The sequence below is a fragment of the Diadema antillarum genome, unplaced genomic scaffold, assembly GCF_040938485.1.
Source record: "Diadema antillarum isolate AM-2024a unplaced genomic scaffold, OU_Dant_1.0 seq00001740_RagTag, whole genome shotgun sequence".
NCBI classification, from domain to species: Eukaryota; Metazoa; Echinodermata; class Echinoidea; order Diadematoida; family Diadematidae; genus Diadema; species Diadema antillarum.
The window spans coordinates 355,456-371,808 of record NW_027272423.1 but is presented as its reverse complement, the minus strand read 5'-3'; the positions used below and the strand labels follow the sequence as shown (position 1 = coordinate 371,808).

The window sequence follows — 16,353 nt, the reverse complement described above, 5'->3', positions numbered from 1 at the left end:
TTTGTCTACTTGTATATGTAGTAAAAATTATGACAGCAGACTGAGAGAATGAGAGGAAAGGAGCGGTCACATGTGACTAATTATATTCAAATACTACACGTCAAGATCGCACCAAACTAATGATTCGTGTTTGTTTGTTTGTTTGTTTGTTTGTTTGTTTGTTTGTTTGTTTGTTTTGATTTAATAAGCACCACCGCACAAAACAACATATAAATGCATGTCTTGTAAAAGCAAAACAAACAGGAAGCGTGACCCTTGCCAGCACTAGCAATTTTCTGCCTTCAAAAGAGACGCCAATAACAAAGACAAATTGACCACAATGAAAACGCGATTTGTAATTGTATGGATTCGCCACCGCTCCTGTTATATGCACACGGTCACGGCGCAATGATCGTATTCGCCATCTTGAAAGACGTACTGTATAAACAAACCCGAGCGAAACTCATTGTTTTTCGGCTCCATACGCTGAGCTCCGAGGAAGATGCCTGGGAAATTTGACTCTCTCAGTGAGCCATTCAGAAGGCGATGTGGTTGCTAGTGGCGGAGCTTAACATCGATTGGCACCATCATGGGTGATTCTCCCCTCACATCGCCACTCGGACATTGTTTTTGAGAAAGAGGTGAATCTTCAAACCCTGGTTTCTCGCAATTTTGTTTGGCTAACAACTTAAAAAGTGCGTTATATTTCTCTATCTATGCCCACTTAAGGTGCCGAAGAATACAAGTGTTTAATATCATTGCAAAGCTTAGAGAGTGGGCAATGTGAATCAATGAAAAAACGAATTTTCAAAATTCCCGACTTTTGCCTGAAACCGTTGTCACCGGTCACAAATGTTTGCTCCAGCAGGTTCAACAAGACTGTTTTTTTTATAACCTACTCAATTCAATTAAATTCAATTCAATTTAAATTTAAACCTCTGCATAGAGTTTGCGGTGCCAGGTAAAAATGGCAGAGGTAAAAATGGCAGAGGTAAAAATGGCAGAGGTAAAAATGGCAGAGGTAAAAATGGCAGAGGTAAAAATGGCAGAGGTAAAAATGGCATGGGTAAAAATGGCAGAGGTAAAAATGGCAGAGGTAAAAATGGCAGAGGTAAAAATGGCATGGGTAAAAATGGCAGAGGTAAAAATGGCAGAGGTAAAAATGGCAGAGGTAAAAATGGCAGGGGTAAAAATGGCAGAGGTAAAAATGGCAGAGGTAAAAATGGCAGAGGTAAAAATGGCAGAGGTAAACATGGCAGAGGTAAAATGTTAGAAGTAATGAGAGTGATTTCGTCAGAGATAAACGTATGAAGAGGTTTTGAATGATAACCTAGCCAGAGCAAACTGTATTTATCGAATTATCAAATCCAAACTGCAGATTTGAAGAATGTTTATTGAATTATGTTTTAAAAAGATTAGAGCACTCTCATTATTCTGAGTTTGATTCAAGTGCAGTGGCGTAATCTGTCTGTTCAGAGGTATGATAAACCAGCTAAGAGCCTAGTAGGCCTATGGGAAATTGTTTTCATTATTCAGTATTGTTATTATTATCATTATTATTATTATTATTATTATCTATCATTATAAGGGGGTTCCATCAATGCTGCAAAGCCCTTAAACAGTATAATCCTACGTTGTTTCGCCCAATGAAGTTATCACACACACACACATACACACGCACGAACCCACTTTTGGTATAAAACATATCCGCAGATATACATACTCTCACATACACACTCTTACACAAACGAATTCCGCTCACGTCCAGGCTAGTATATTGTCATTATTTTTCATTTTTTGAACTGTTTAGTGTAAAGAAGTGAAGGAGACATAGTCGAAGCAAATCGCTAATTTTTCACCTGTTCTATGTTATTTTCTCACATTCAGGTTTCGTAGGAGCCTATTTATCTCACAAGGCCTGATCACGACATGATGTAGAAGTAAAAATACAAAACGCAAAAAACAAACTACAGCGGATGTATCGGCAGACATAAGTAATCTCTTGCAAAATATTTTATTACATTGTTCAAGTATCACATGGCGCAAAAACAAATATCTCGAAGTTTAATGAACACTGTGTGGTCACTTTACAAACTTATGCCTATTAAAACTGGAGACGAACTTTAGCAATAAAATGTTCTAGTGAGAGAAAAAACCGATAGTTTGCTATGGGATTTCTTTAATTGTTGAACGAATCCGCAGGCGAAAAAATGTAAATGTTTGATGCCTTTCAAACTTAGCTGTTGCCCCAAAACATGGGCGTAAATCCCGGAACACACCAGAATCAGGTCAATAGCACCATTAGACCCAGAGATAATTGCAACTGTAGATTTCAAATGGCAACCATTTCGAAATCAAATATGGCGGACATAAAGAGAGAATTCCAAGTGGCCCAATATCTGAAAATGTTTGCAATATGTTAATGTACATTTGTGCCAAATTTGGTGCTTGTATCACAAAATGCACGATAGGTTTGCTAAGCTGCCCCACTAAGAGTATTTAGTGATACCCATTTATATATAAAGCATTTTCGTGTAATTAATGATTTGTTTAACCCCTAATTTTGGGGGAATGGGACATCAAGTGGGGAGAAATGAGACAACCTGGAGAGAAATTGGATAACCATCATGACCAAAGTAGGGTTTGCATGTGCCGCGGGGAGAATTGTAACACTATACCCTATTAAATTTCTCCCAGTGGTAACAGAAACAGTAAAAGATTCCTGCCAATTTTTCATACCTGCATGTCTGTTATCAAGCAATTTTATTTTCAGAAGTTTGCACACTTATTAAAATACCTATTAACATAGTATAGGACCTACCAGATCTATAGTAAGTTTGATGTTTTACTGACAAGATACCTGTAGAGCTGTATAGCGGTTAATATGTCCATTTTCAGGTGTACCGAGGCTCATTTTTTTTTTCTGATATAATTGGATTGTTGACTGGCCAAGCATTTTTCAAGTTACATGAGTGTCCCATATTTCTCCCCGTGTCCCATTTCTCCCCGGTCTCCCCCGTGCTTTATTTCAGAAGGCACGAAAAGCGCGTATTGCGAGAAAGGTGTCAGAAACATGAAGAAAAAAAAATCTGTCACTTTTACCTCGTCCTCTTGCATTTCAACGACTAAATTTTTATCAATGGCATTTCTATCTCTAGCATTTTCACCACTGACATTTCGACCACTAACAACTTTACCTCTGACATTTTTACCACTGACATAATCATTTACCTCTGCCATTTTTACCCCTGTCATTTTACCCCTGCCATTTTTACTCCTGCCATTTTTACCTCTGCCATTTTTACCTCTGCCATTTTTACCTCTGCCATTTTTACCTCTGCCATTTTTACCTCTGCCATTTTTACCCCTGCCATTTTTACCCCTGCCATTTTTACCTCTGCCATTTTTACACCGAACCGAGTTTGCAGGGTGTGTCAAATGTAAAAAAGATGAAAGACAAAAAAAGTCCAACTTTTCCTATTTTCGACCAACACATCATTATAGATTTTTCCTTCATTGTCAATAAGACAATAATGGATCAAAAATATTCGGTGAAACATTACTAAAACATATTGCTGTATAGGGCTGTAATGTCAATAACCTTTTATTTGACCTTTAGGGCTACTTAGTGATTTTAAATCCCCCCCATTTTCCTTAGTTCTATAACGTCCTTCGTAGTTTTCCTGAGGAACAGAATATATCGAATCATTTATCTAAGTGTACCAAATGAAAATTGAACACTGTATATATATATATATATATATATATATATATATATATATATATGTATATATATATATTTTTTTTTTTTGCAAACGTAACGCAAAACTTGATTGATCTGTTTAGCGAACCCTTCAGGAACCAATTTCTTCAGCTATATTTTTGCCTTTTGTTAAAAGGGAATGACAACTGAAACCACTGAACTGGCACCCTCTTGCCGAGACTTCTTACACGATTTTCTTTTTTTTCCTCAAATACGACTTGCCTATGGTTAACATTAATAATTATAATGCACTGCACTGGGTTACGTGCATAAATATTGACTACTCATGTTGACTTTGATCTTCTTGTTTACCCTAGAATTGCGCGGGTTTCGTGACAGTACAAGGTTCAAGTCCAATCAAACTTAAAGTCCTACACCAGTTTCATAACTTACCGGCATACATCTCCATTTTTTTTTTTTACTCCAAATTATCATTTATAACTAAAAGTGTCTGTTTTTAACAGGATTTAAACCCCTCCCCATCAAAACCTCAGTGAAAGCTTCACGTCCACCATTGATTGGCGTCACTGAACCCATGTCTCGATGTATTTGTATGTAAGAAAAATTTATTTTGGAACACTGCAATGCACCTTTTTTGGGGGATAGGTGATGTGTTCATATCATTCATATATTACAAAGAGCAACGATTCTACCCTAACAACTACGAACTTTTTCATGAAACATATCAAAGAAACCCAAAAGTAACATCGTATCTCACTGTTCTTTGTTTGTCAAGTAAAATACAAAAATCTAAGTTGCCTTTATGTTGAAATGATGCAAACTAATTTCAGAGTTTAATGGCATTCAATTCAATTACTGCTAATAATGCAAAAAAAAAAAAAGAAGAAAAAGAAAAATGGGCCTGTAACAGAAAGCCTCGCCATTATTTAAAACATGCTTGGATACTTAAATAGAGTAAATATTGGTGTTCCCGGTTAATACTTTTGTCATTCAAGTTCCTATATTCAGGGCATTTGATTTCACACATTCCATGCTCTTAGCAATAACTCAGCAATAAAATTCAAAACCCAGTCATTCAAATTCTTTATTGGAGCATTTAAATTCATTAGAGGAACACGAATTTTAGCAAATGTGACTCTGCACCTCAAAACAAACAAAAAGTCGCCAGATATGAATTTTTGGTTAAGACCATATTCTGAAAGAGCAGACTTTAAGCTTTAAAATGATGTATAACTCAAATCAAATGGACTCTCCTAACCTATCTAAATATTGGAAAGAAAGCACAAACTCAGGAAAAGTGTGAACTGAGAAAAGAGGCTCTGAAGTACAGTGTCTATTCAAGCGCTTAATCTTTACCAAACCGTGCTGGCTGTGCGATGAATGGGACAAAAAGCAGGAAGTAAACCACCAGAGTAACAACAATGAAGGAATTATTAGATTAAACTGAAATTAAGCATGCCTCATTAATACATTCTGTCCATAATTAATCCCACCTTTCAAATCAGTAGCAATATCCTTTCAAAAATTATTAGAGTTGAAAGTGAAGAGTGTTGACAAGGTTTTTCAGAAATGAAAAAGGGATTCTAAAGACACACCTAATCACCCTATTCTACCAAAAACGTTCCAGATAAACTGCTAAAAAAACACACTTTCCTGCCCGTTTTATGATACCAAATTTTAGCATAATATAAAAGAAGACCCGCTCTTTCAGAAAATATGAAAAAGTTGAGTTCGGCTAGGTTGACCCATTTCACTTATTTTTAGTCCTCACGCAAAATCAGTGTGTGCGACTTTATGTTCGTTTTGAGGTGCACGGTCACAAATAGCATCAAATTGAAAATCAAATAAATATACAACCATGTTCCAAATAACTGCATTTAATCTTAAATCTTTATGTACCACGTTCACACGTCCGACTCAGTCGACGGCGTGCCAACTTTGCATAACATTATTCTGCTCAACAAACAAAGCCGCCAAAACCGATCGATAAATCGCTAGTCACTGCTTATCCCGCGGCATGAGGAAAGCGTTTCCCATGCTTTTGTTCCTCTCATACACGGCTTGCATTCCATGCGGTCATTGACTACCAAGCTGTATTCCCAACTAGATTTGCTCGTACATTCTAAGTTACTGTCACGGTTTTGTGTGCAAAAGTCATGCCTTTACAGTTATGTAGCTAGTGGTCATTCAAAAGAAAAAAATTGAAAATAGATTCGTCATACATTTTATATCGAAACAAAGCTTGGGCATTCCTCAGTAAGTTTGGCTGTTATTATGACAATCTTAACAGAAATTTGTAGAAGTTATACAAATTGGAATAACAGAATACTTTCTCAAAGCATTACTATTTTCCTGTCTCAGAATAACGTGGCACACAGGGGGTTTCCACCGTGGTACATAAAGAGTTAAAGGAAACCTGATTTACTAAGTTTGAGGCTGTGTGTGTTTGTCCTTTCATTTGGCTTTGAATATATTCACATTTACGATGGATATTATTCATTTCGAAGTAGAGGTCCATCTGTTCGTTGACAATGAAAATTTAACTCGCACTGTATGAAGCTTGATCGCTCTAAAAAATCAAATTAAGCCCTCCAAGCAACCCCATCACTTAACTGTCGCGTGAATTGGAATGCACTAGTATGAAATGTAATGCTTGCATTTGGAATTTGAAAACCCAAAACAAATTCGATTTGACAAAAACAAAATAGAACACCCATAAATGAAATTGATTGCTCGGATTCTGAATCGGAATGCTCAAATAATTTCACGTGCGTGCGTTCTGCGATTTGAAAGCATATTAATGAAATGGAATAACAAAAATATGAAATTGACAGAAAATAAATATATATGTTTCCCAAGGCAAATCGCACTTCTTTCAGTCCATTTGATAGAAGATTAATTGAATTTATCGAAAACCCTTGTTATCGCTCAGTCCGTCCTTCAAAATTGCAACTTGTTCAGTTTAGCATTCGACCAATGAAATTTGCATACGTGGCTTTCGAATCCGTAAAAATTACATTCACATTAGCCGGTTCATTCACGTTCGTCATCACTCGCCGAAATGGATTTTTGAGTCATTCAATTTCGCAAATGGTCAGTCAAATGCAGAATATTTTCATTTAGATTTACGTCATGTTATTTCAACGTGCATTTCTATGTGAATTGCTTCATCCACATAGGCTACAGCTAAGCAGTGATGAAATTACATTTTTTTGGGACCCTATATAACTCTAGTCTGTTGTTCTGTAATGCCTCTTTCTTTCATGTACATGTCAATATAGGCTTTAATATACCAGCACTACAGATTAACTTCATCTTCATGACAGGCAAGTAAGATACAGACATATATCTGAAGAAAACAGAGAAAGAGTTATAGAAACATTTGAGGATTATAAACTTGACTTCCGTGAATTGGCCGACACACCCGGAACAAAGCGATCAACGGCCAGTATAAGTTGAGGCCACATACATCTTCGGGGAGACTCAATAAGCATAGATAAAGAAAAAAATATTGCAAAAATCTCTAAGATTAATACAAAGGTATGAAATTCAATGATGTTAAAAAAAAATATGATGAAAGAAACTAAAGAAAGAAGCAACGCATAAGAGATGTGCTAATTTGACTGCAGAAGATGAATTCGAAGGAACGAGCCCAGCATAAACGTGATCACGTGACTTTATCATTCTGAACTGAATGAACGAATAACGAAATGGTGCTTATCCTACGAATTTCAGTTGAACAAAAACATAATTAGAATGTGGTTGAATGTAATTCGAATGGTCCAAAATCAATCTAAATAGAGATTATAAAATTGAAATACCGAACTTGTTATCTACGCTAAATGTTGCTAATTTGAATGCAGCAATAAAGAATTGGACTGACAAAAGTGCGAAATTGGCCGAAAACCCCCTATAATACAATCTTGAGAGAAATAAAAAGACAGAAACTGAAATTCATAGACAAGAACAGAGATGGATGGATACATAGACAGACACGTCCATATGAACATTGACACATGCGTGACTACATGATATTATTATTAAAAATTGCGTTGAATGATACAAACTCGCAGAGCTGGAAGAGTGGACTAGACAATGGAAAACTTCAAGCTGACCTAATATCCGTACAATCTCATACTCATCTAATCGCGTAGAATGTTATCATAATTTCGAGTTCAATTTTCTTATATAAACTGGTCATTGTAAGGCAATTTGGATTTCATCATTACTATTATGATCATTATAACAGCATGCAATCAAGGCGGATTCGTGGGAAATGGTGAGATTAGTGCGTACTAACGTGCGTTTCATGCTGAGTGAAGTAATGTATAAATCCGGTATATTGCAAAATGATTTTCAAAATAATTCTGAGTATAAACTCGAATTGACTGCTTTACTCATCTTATATACCAAAAAAAAAATGTAATAACTTCTTCAGGCTGTGAGCACTCCACCTGAACAGGGGATGTAGGTCTATGGAATTACCTATTACGTTAGCCTTTGACTACTCGTGCAATGACATAATTATCAGATTGGCCTTTGCTCACTAAAGTAATATACAATCTTTACGGTTTCAAATCACAAATGTCGCTGCTTGCACTACTCAAGATCATTATCATACACCAGTCGTGTGTAAATACAAATTTACGGTACCCCTCATTGGACCTTGAACTACGTCTACTATGAAAAGACAATAACTCCGTCAACGGTTTGCCAGGTGTACACGACATGATCTACGATAAAAGGGATAGAATGATACATTAGCAGGAGAACGGCTGATTCGCAGGAAAGAACGCCACACCAATACGTCTTTACTAAAATTCTCCTAAAAAGAACCCCATTGGTATCAAATTGATCGACTGGACATTATTAGATTGATCGACTTCCTTCCTCTATTTTCAGGAATGAAATGATAAAAAAAGGATTACACAGGTTTTCCTGAGATAAGGATTGAGACGTGTCCTCGCTTTGATTACCATCAACTCTCAAAGTCTTGACTACCTTCCTGCGATGGATAGAAAATTCAGTCTCGTTCTGCTCTTGACAATGGCTGCTTCTATGTGCGGCTTAGCTGCAGAAGGTAAGTGCATTTCTGCACTTGTGTTTACATTGCTAGATGATACAAACTCAAGTAAGTCACTAAAAAGTGCGTATATTTGACTGTGCAGAACGAAACCATGCAGCAAAACAGTCCACGCACTAATTTGTGTGAAGACTGAAACATTGATGAAATGGGTCAACCTACACAATGTAGACAATCATGAGATTTTTTTCTTTTCATATTTTATGAAAGAGTAAGTCTTCTTATTACATTATCCCTGTTTCGATCATAAAACAAATAAATTCGTTTTTTTCTTTGTTTTGGTAGAATAGTATAATTAGGTGCGTCTTCTAGAGTTCCCTTTTCATTCCATAAAAAAACACCCTGTACACACTTTCAGCCATACACACTCTCCAACTTCAACTCAAATAACTTTAGAAAGGATGATACTACTGCTTTGGAAGTTGGCATTATTCACAACAGAATGCGTTAATGATGCATGCTAAAGACAATGCCTGGTGATATGTTATCTCGCATGTACCAGCACATCCCAAATTTTTCATATTCATACAACTCCACAAAAACCGAAAAAGAAAGTTTTAACACTGAGTGACAGATTTATTATCCTTCGCCGCAGTAAATAATTTTGAGGACATCAAGTCAGGACAACAATACCCATAGTTCAGCTGCACACAACATGCAATTGTAACTATACGAATCTTACCAAGATATGATAACCCTTTCAGGTAAGGTTGGCTGGGGGAGGGGGATAGAGTACATGATCTTGCCTTTATATACCTTTTTATCATTTAATGTTTTAGTGTTGCCACACGGGTAGAAGAACTCAAATTATTTTTGAATGTGTCAGTGCATCTCAAAATAAACAAAAGTCGGAACCCTTGATTTTACGTGAGGACTCAAAACAGGTGAAATGGGACAACTCTGTCAATGTTGAGTTGTTCATATTTTCTTTCTTTGTCATTAGTTTTTAGTTTTCGATCATAGGATGATAAGGTTTGATTAAGAGTATTGAATGCTAAGGTATGTATTAGAGGCCTCTTTTCATTTCTTGAAAACTTACACCCTTCACTTTCAAGTCCAATAACTTTTGAGAGAATAACGCTACTGCTGTGTAAATTGGCATTAATCATAGACACAATGCGTTAATAGATCATGGTCAATTTCAGCTCAATTTAATAATCCCTTCTTTGTAATTGCTCTTACGGTTTACATCCTGTATTTTGTCCCTTTCATCGCACAGCTTGCACGTCTTGGTAAAGACTAAGCTTGAATAGACCCTGCACTTCAGAGCCTCTAAAGAGAGTGCGTTTTCTTTCTAGTCATTGAGTAGGTTAGGGGAGTTCAATTGAATTGAATTATACATAATTTTAAAGCTTAGAGTCTACTCTTTAAGAATCTGCCCTTGTAAAATAAAAATCCATGTGTGGCGACTTTTTGTTGGTTTTGTGGTGCAGGGTCACATGTCATCCTACATTTGCACATTCACAAGGTCATCCATTGAGGGAGGTATTGATACAATAGGAAACATACGATGATAGAAAAAAATATCCTTTTTATTTCTTTTTTGATCTCTAATATATTCTTATATGCCACAAAAGTAACAAGTTAAAATCCACGATTTGTCACAGTTGACATGTCTCAAGCTTACCACTAAGAGGGACCTACTGTATTCGTTACGATAAAGATGTTATAATCATATAATACCTATGATGTACACTTTTGGATAGTTAGGCCAACATGAATAAGTATCACGTTCCATTTTCCCATAATTTTTAGAATATTGCAGATTGATATTATGACGAATATACGATACTACTGGCAAAACTTATGTGAACGATTTAAAACGGCACAAAAAGAATGGTCATTGTTGGAAAATAGTGTGTGTGTGTGTTGTTGATGTTTTTTTTTTTTTTTGGTAATCATCTCTGTTATATCTATTCTTCGATGCCTATGTGACGGATTGTTATAATCTGCAATCACAATGAAGGTCTAGTTTTACTAAAATGTTTTTTTTTTCTTAACCAGGAAATACACACTCCCCCTGGTTTTAGCTTACCGTTATTGCAGAGTCGATGTATGATAAAATTAGATGCGTTCAGTTTTCAGGTTTTTTTTTTCTAAATTCGGTCTGGGAGTTCTTTAAAAAAAATTAAAAAAATGAGTGAAAAAGGTCAAAGCAAAAGTCAAGGGAGTCGCTATCGTGGTTAAAATATCATTTTTTTATTGTTTAAATACACAGTGAGAAACACTGCCCCCGTCTTTCGAGGATGGAAAGGGGAAGACATTCGGCTGCCATGTCACTTCCAAGGTGAGGCTCAAGCTGTAATCTGGGTCAAGGAGAGTGACTCACAACAGCAGCGATTGACGGTAAAAGCTGGATTCATCGATGAGAACTTTGAGAGCTGGGAGAAAGGGTTTGACATCGACAAGAATTTTAGTCTCGTCATCATGGACTTGGAGGTGGCAGATGAGGGTCTCTACCTGTGTCAGGTGGTGTTGACGAATTTAGAGGATTTTGAGGTCCCCACTCTTTTGACGGTTAGCTGTAAGTGCATGATATTTGGCTTATCATGACAAGGTTGGAAAACGTCTCATTTGCTGCACAAAATTGAAAGCTTTCCTGAATTTCCTTTCAAAGCCGTGCGTAAGAGCATAAAGGCTTTTTTTTTACTCTCACAACATTTTGCCCCTAATGCTTGAGAATTGTCTTTCTAAAATATTTTGTCTTTTTGTAGCATTTACAAAAAAAAAAAAATATCCAAAGGAAGCAGCAATAATAACTACAGTTAACCATAATTCATTATTGAGGATCATGGTTGCTGTAAATGACAGATTGAAATACCAATTTCAATCAGCTGTCAATGAGTATGAATCATAAATGGATTGTGAAACAGACAAAGGAAAAGTTTATTCATATTGCACTCGTATCTCTTTATGCTAACATAAAATGCTAACGTAAAAAACATGAATGTAGTTCATACGATGTGGGTTTACTTTATTCCAAAGGTACGTTAAAAATGGTGGTTCTTTATTCTGAAGCTTCATTATTCCAAAACAAACATACTTCCTACACTTACAGATTCGTTTATTTGGAAAATGAAGAGGGTCCATTATGACCAAACTAAAATAAAATAAAACGAGAATTCGTTAATCAGCAAAAAAAAAAGTACGGTTTTGTTTGAGAAGGTTCGTTGATTTAGAAATGTGATAATGTTTATTAATATGGAAAGTAAAAAAGAAATGTTTCTTTTACATTCTTTCCGATAAATCAAAATAAGGTTCTTTAATTCGAAAAAGAAATAAAGTTGGTTATTCAAAACTTTATATAATCTTCGAATGCCTCACTCTGATTATAATGTTGAAGAGGGTGGGGATGCATGAGGATAAGGAGGAAGAATGAATACTAAATTCGTAATTAATATCACAAGCACAAATTCCTGTTCGTCAATAAGTATGCATATCGTGTGTGTTTAATACATGACGGGGAGTGCCGATGTTAAGAGTGCTGGGTTTCATACTTCACTGCTTTATATCTTATCATCTTCCTTTTGTTTTTCTTTTAAACGTACCGAATTTGGTACCGTTTCTTTTACTTTCGAACAACATATCGTATTTAGATTTTTGATTAACGAATCCTCATATTAACTTTTTTTTCATATTCCGATTTATGTTGAAAGTATGGAAGAATAAATATCAAGAACTCGTGGCACCTCAAGAATGAGTTACCCGTTAACAATAATCAATTATTAACGAGAGACTGCGGGTGTTCATACTCTTAAAGCCAGGAACATGTCCATGCAGTTCCAATTTTCGGGTCTCTATTCTTTATTATTACTATCCCGTTGTTATAAAAATAATAATAATAATAATACAATGCATTTATAATACGCTTAATACAGATGTTTCTAAGCGCACAGTTTACCGGAAAAATTAATATCTATACCAGAATAATACAGAAAATACCAAAATACAAGTACAAAACATACAGAAATATATATATATATATATATATATATATATATACAAATACAAAATATAATTACGATAAATAATAAAAATCAAAATCAGTGTGCACCTCCATCGACCGACCCACAACTGGACTATTCCAAAGGACTATATACTAAAAAGATAAGTCTTAAGCAAAATCTTAAACTGATTAACGGAAGTGGCTTGATGTATATAGGCGGGTAGAGAATTCCAGAGAGAAGGGGCAATTGTAGAAAAAGCACGATCACCATATTTTGTGGAAGTACGTGGTCCAGGAGTCAATTGCATTGTAGAGGGTGAACGGAGGGATCTTGAGGAAGTAATGGAACGTAAAGAAACAAGATCTGTAAGATACCTTGGGGCTTGCCCATTCAGAATTTTGTACGTAAGCAAAACAACTTGAAAAGATATGCGGTGATATATGGGAAGCCAGTGGAGAGAACGAAGGATTGGAGTTATGGGCTCGGATTTCCTGGAGAGGGAGACAAGTCTTGCGGCAGAATTTTGTACCCGTTGAAGAGGGAATATAATATGTGTCTGAGGGAGGTTAGAAAATATGGAATTGCAATAATCTAGATGACAAGTTACAAATGCATGAATTAATTTGGCACTTGTAGGTCGGTCAAGTAGTTTCCTCATCTTCCCAATTTTGAACAATCCAAAAGATGCTGCCTTACAAATGTGCTTAATGTGGTGTTGAAGGGTAAGATTTTTGTCAATGATCAAACCAAGATCGCGTACCCATTCACTACAGTTGGTAGAAACATTATCAGAAAGTAAATCTGGGAATGGATTGGTGTTTCTATGTTTGGAATATATATGAATCATCTCTGAGTTTTGTTCATTGAGGCAAGCTTATTGTTTGAGGACCAGATTTTGATGTCCTCAAGACAGTTCTGAAGTTTTTTGAGCTGCTTCAGCCATCTCAATTGGTTTGAGTGTAACATAAATCTGTGTGTCGTCAGCATACACCAAAAGCTGAACGCCTTGGTGGGATTCAATGACTTTGGACAATGGACTGGTATATAGAAGAAAAAGGAGTGGCCCAACCACAGAACCTTGCGGAACCCTGCAGGTCGGGGGAATGGTGAAGATAGCATGTCATTGATGATGACTCGTTGAGTACGGCTGTGAAGATATGAACGGATCCAGTCAAGAACAGTTCCGGATAATACATCAAGAAGTCTTTTTCAAGGCGGTGAAGTAACACACTGTGGTCAATAGTGTCAAAAGCAACTGTGTAGTCCAGAAGTATTAACGCTGCTTCATTTCCCTTGTCTTCGGCCAGTAAAACATCATTGGAAAACTTAACCAAGGCAGTTTCTGTCGAATGATTATTTCGATATATGCGGATTGAAAAACAGGAAACATGCAAGATTTTTCGAGGTAATCTTTGAGTTGTGATGACACAATCCTCTCCAAGACCTTACCCAGAAATGGAAGATTAGCGATGGGTCTGTAATTATTGAGTTCATTTGGGTCAAGTGAAGACTTCTTCAGGAGAGGGAGGAGTAGAGATGACTTCAATGGTTCTGGGACGAGACCAGTGGACAGAGAGAGGTTGAACAACTTGGTAATGACAGGAAGAATATCATCCAGCGTGTCCTTCAACAACCAGGTAAGTATTGCGCCCAATTTACAGTGCTTCGGTGGTGGTGATGCGATAAGGTCCTTAACTTCCAGATCAGATAGAGGACAGAATTCTGAAAGTTGAAACTGAGATGGACCAATCAAAGCTGCGGTTGATGACACTGGAACAGAGTCGGGGAAGGCAGATATAACGTTGGATACCTTCTCAGCAAAAAAAAAAAACTTTGCAAATTTGTTTGCAAGTTCAGAGTCCGACGAGTGTTCAGGAAGAATCAGTGAGTGATTTGATGAGGAGAGTGATTTCACAAGACTGAAGAGTCTCTTGGTGTCAGCATCAGCGATGAGATTCTTAAGGTAAGTTGACTTAGCCTTGAAGATGCGTTCGTAGTATAATTCACACTCGTAACGGTACTGTTCCCTATCAAAACTAAGTCCTGACTTGATCATTCGACGTTCTGCCCGGCGTCGTCTCCTCTTTGCCTCTGGAATCTCGTCATTGAACCATGGTGCTTGAGGTCTGATCGTTACAGTTCGCACCTGGAGAGGAGCGTGCCTATCTAGCAGAGAACGGAGACAGGTGTTGTAATAATCGGCAAATTCAGAAGGACAAGTCAGATCAAGAGAAGAACTGACTAACAAGTCAATGTCACTACGTGGAGAGTCCATGTCGATGTTGCGGAATTTTCTGTAGCTCACTTGTTTCTTGGGATTCTGCGGCCTTGTGAGGTTTGCTGAGGCAACAATTGCAGAATGATCTGAAGGTAGCCAAGATAAGACGCTGACACGGTGGATGATATCAGAATCTGAGTCTCTAGTGAAGAGTAGGTCCAAAGTATGACCGGCGCGATGAGTAGCACCTTGGACATGCTGCTTGAACCCCAGAGAATCAGCTCGATCCATGAAAAACTTTGCAAAATTATCATTGGGATCATCTACATGCACATAAAGATCACCTATAAAAGAGTACAAGTAAAAATCACAAACACTTTCGCCTTCAAGAAGAGTGAGGAACTCTTCCAAGAAGGTCCAACTTGAGAAACTGTTACTTGTAGAAGGAGGAGGACGATAGAACCTAACGGCTTGTGCCGAAAGGGTGGGTTGGGTGATGGCGCGTCGCGTTAATGGGAGCACCACCCTTCGTCCAAAGCCCCCCCCCCCCCCCCAGGTTTTGCCGAAAGGGTGTGTTGGGAACGTTGGGTCGCGTCGCGTTGACTGGACCCCACCCTTCGTCCAAAGCCCCCCCCCCCCCCCCCCCCGGTTTTGCCGAAAGGGTGCGTTGGTACTTTTTCTCATGTAATATTAAAAGACGAGTTTTGAATTTGTATTTAACTTTCAAACAACCATTTCAAAGAGGCTTTCATCCGGATTGGTTTACACTCTATTACCAGCTGGTCTACAGCCAGTTGCTCTAATAGACTGTTTAATATCAGTTGGTCTAATAACCAGTTGGTCTAGTCATCATTTCGTCCAATTACTGTTTGGTCTAATTGTTATTTGGTTTAATTACTATTGGGTCTACAGTCAATTCGTCTAATAATAGCCATAAACTCATTGGTCTATTTTTGGTCTAACACCAATTTATATCATCAAATATCGATTTGCTCTATTATGAGTTGGTCTAATTCCATTTCGTCTAATCATCAATGGTCTAAAATAAAACCAAATTTGTCCACTATAAATTTGGTGTACACATCATTAATTCTGGTCCATTGCCCAGTTGGTCTAGCCTCTGTCTATCATCATTTAGTCTACACCCGTTTAGTCTAATAACCATTGATCTTATTGTCATTTGGTCCAATAGCCAGCCTACTGGTCTAATCAGGTACCATTTGGTCCAATCATCGTTTCGTCTATATGACTAACTGGGCTTTTTTTTTTTGGGGGGGGGGGGGGGGCTTTTTCTACGACTACGGACTACCCTCTGACCCCGCATTGAGGGAGAAAACAGATGTTCATACACATGAAATAAGATTAGGGTAAAGTTTAGGGTCCCTCGCCCCTCCCCCATGGT

General features: G+C 37.2%; 1 protein-coding gene across 1 annotated transcript; it reads right to left on the bottom strand.

The window, feature by feature from the left end:
* Positions 1-12,996: 12,996 nt before the first annotated feature.
* Positions 12,997-15,242, bottom strand: LOC139711965 (uncharacterized). Its single transcript, XM_071623811.1, has 3 exons — positions 14,183-15,242; positions 13,811-13,821; positions 12,997-13,062 (listed from the first exon to the last, which is right to left on the bottom strand). Exons 1-3 carry the CDS (start codon positions 15,240-15,242, stop codon positions 12,997-12,999), a joined length of 1,137 nt encoding a protein of 378 aa, XP_071479912.1.
* Between the last annotated feature and the right edge of the window lie 1,111 nt (positions 15,243-16,353).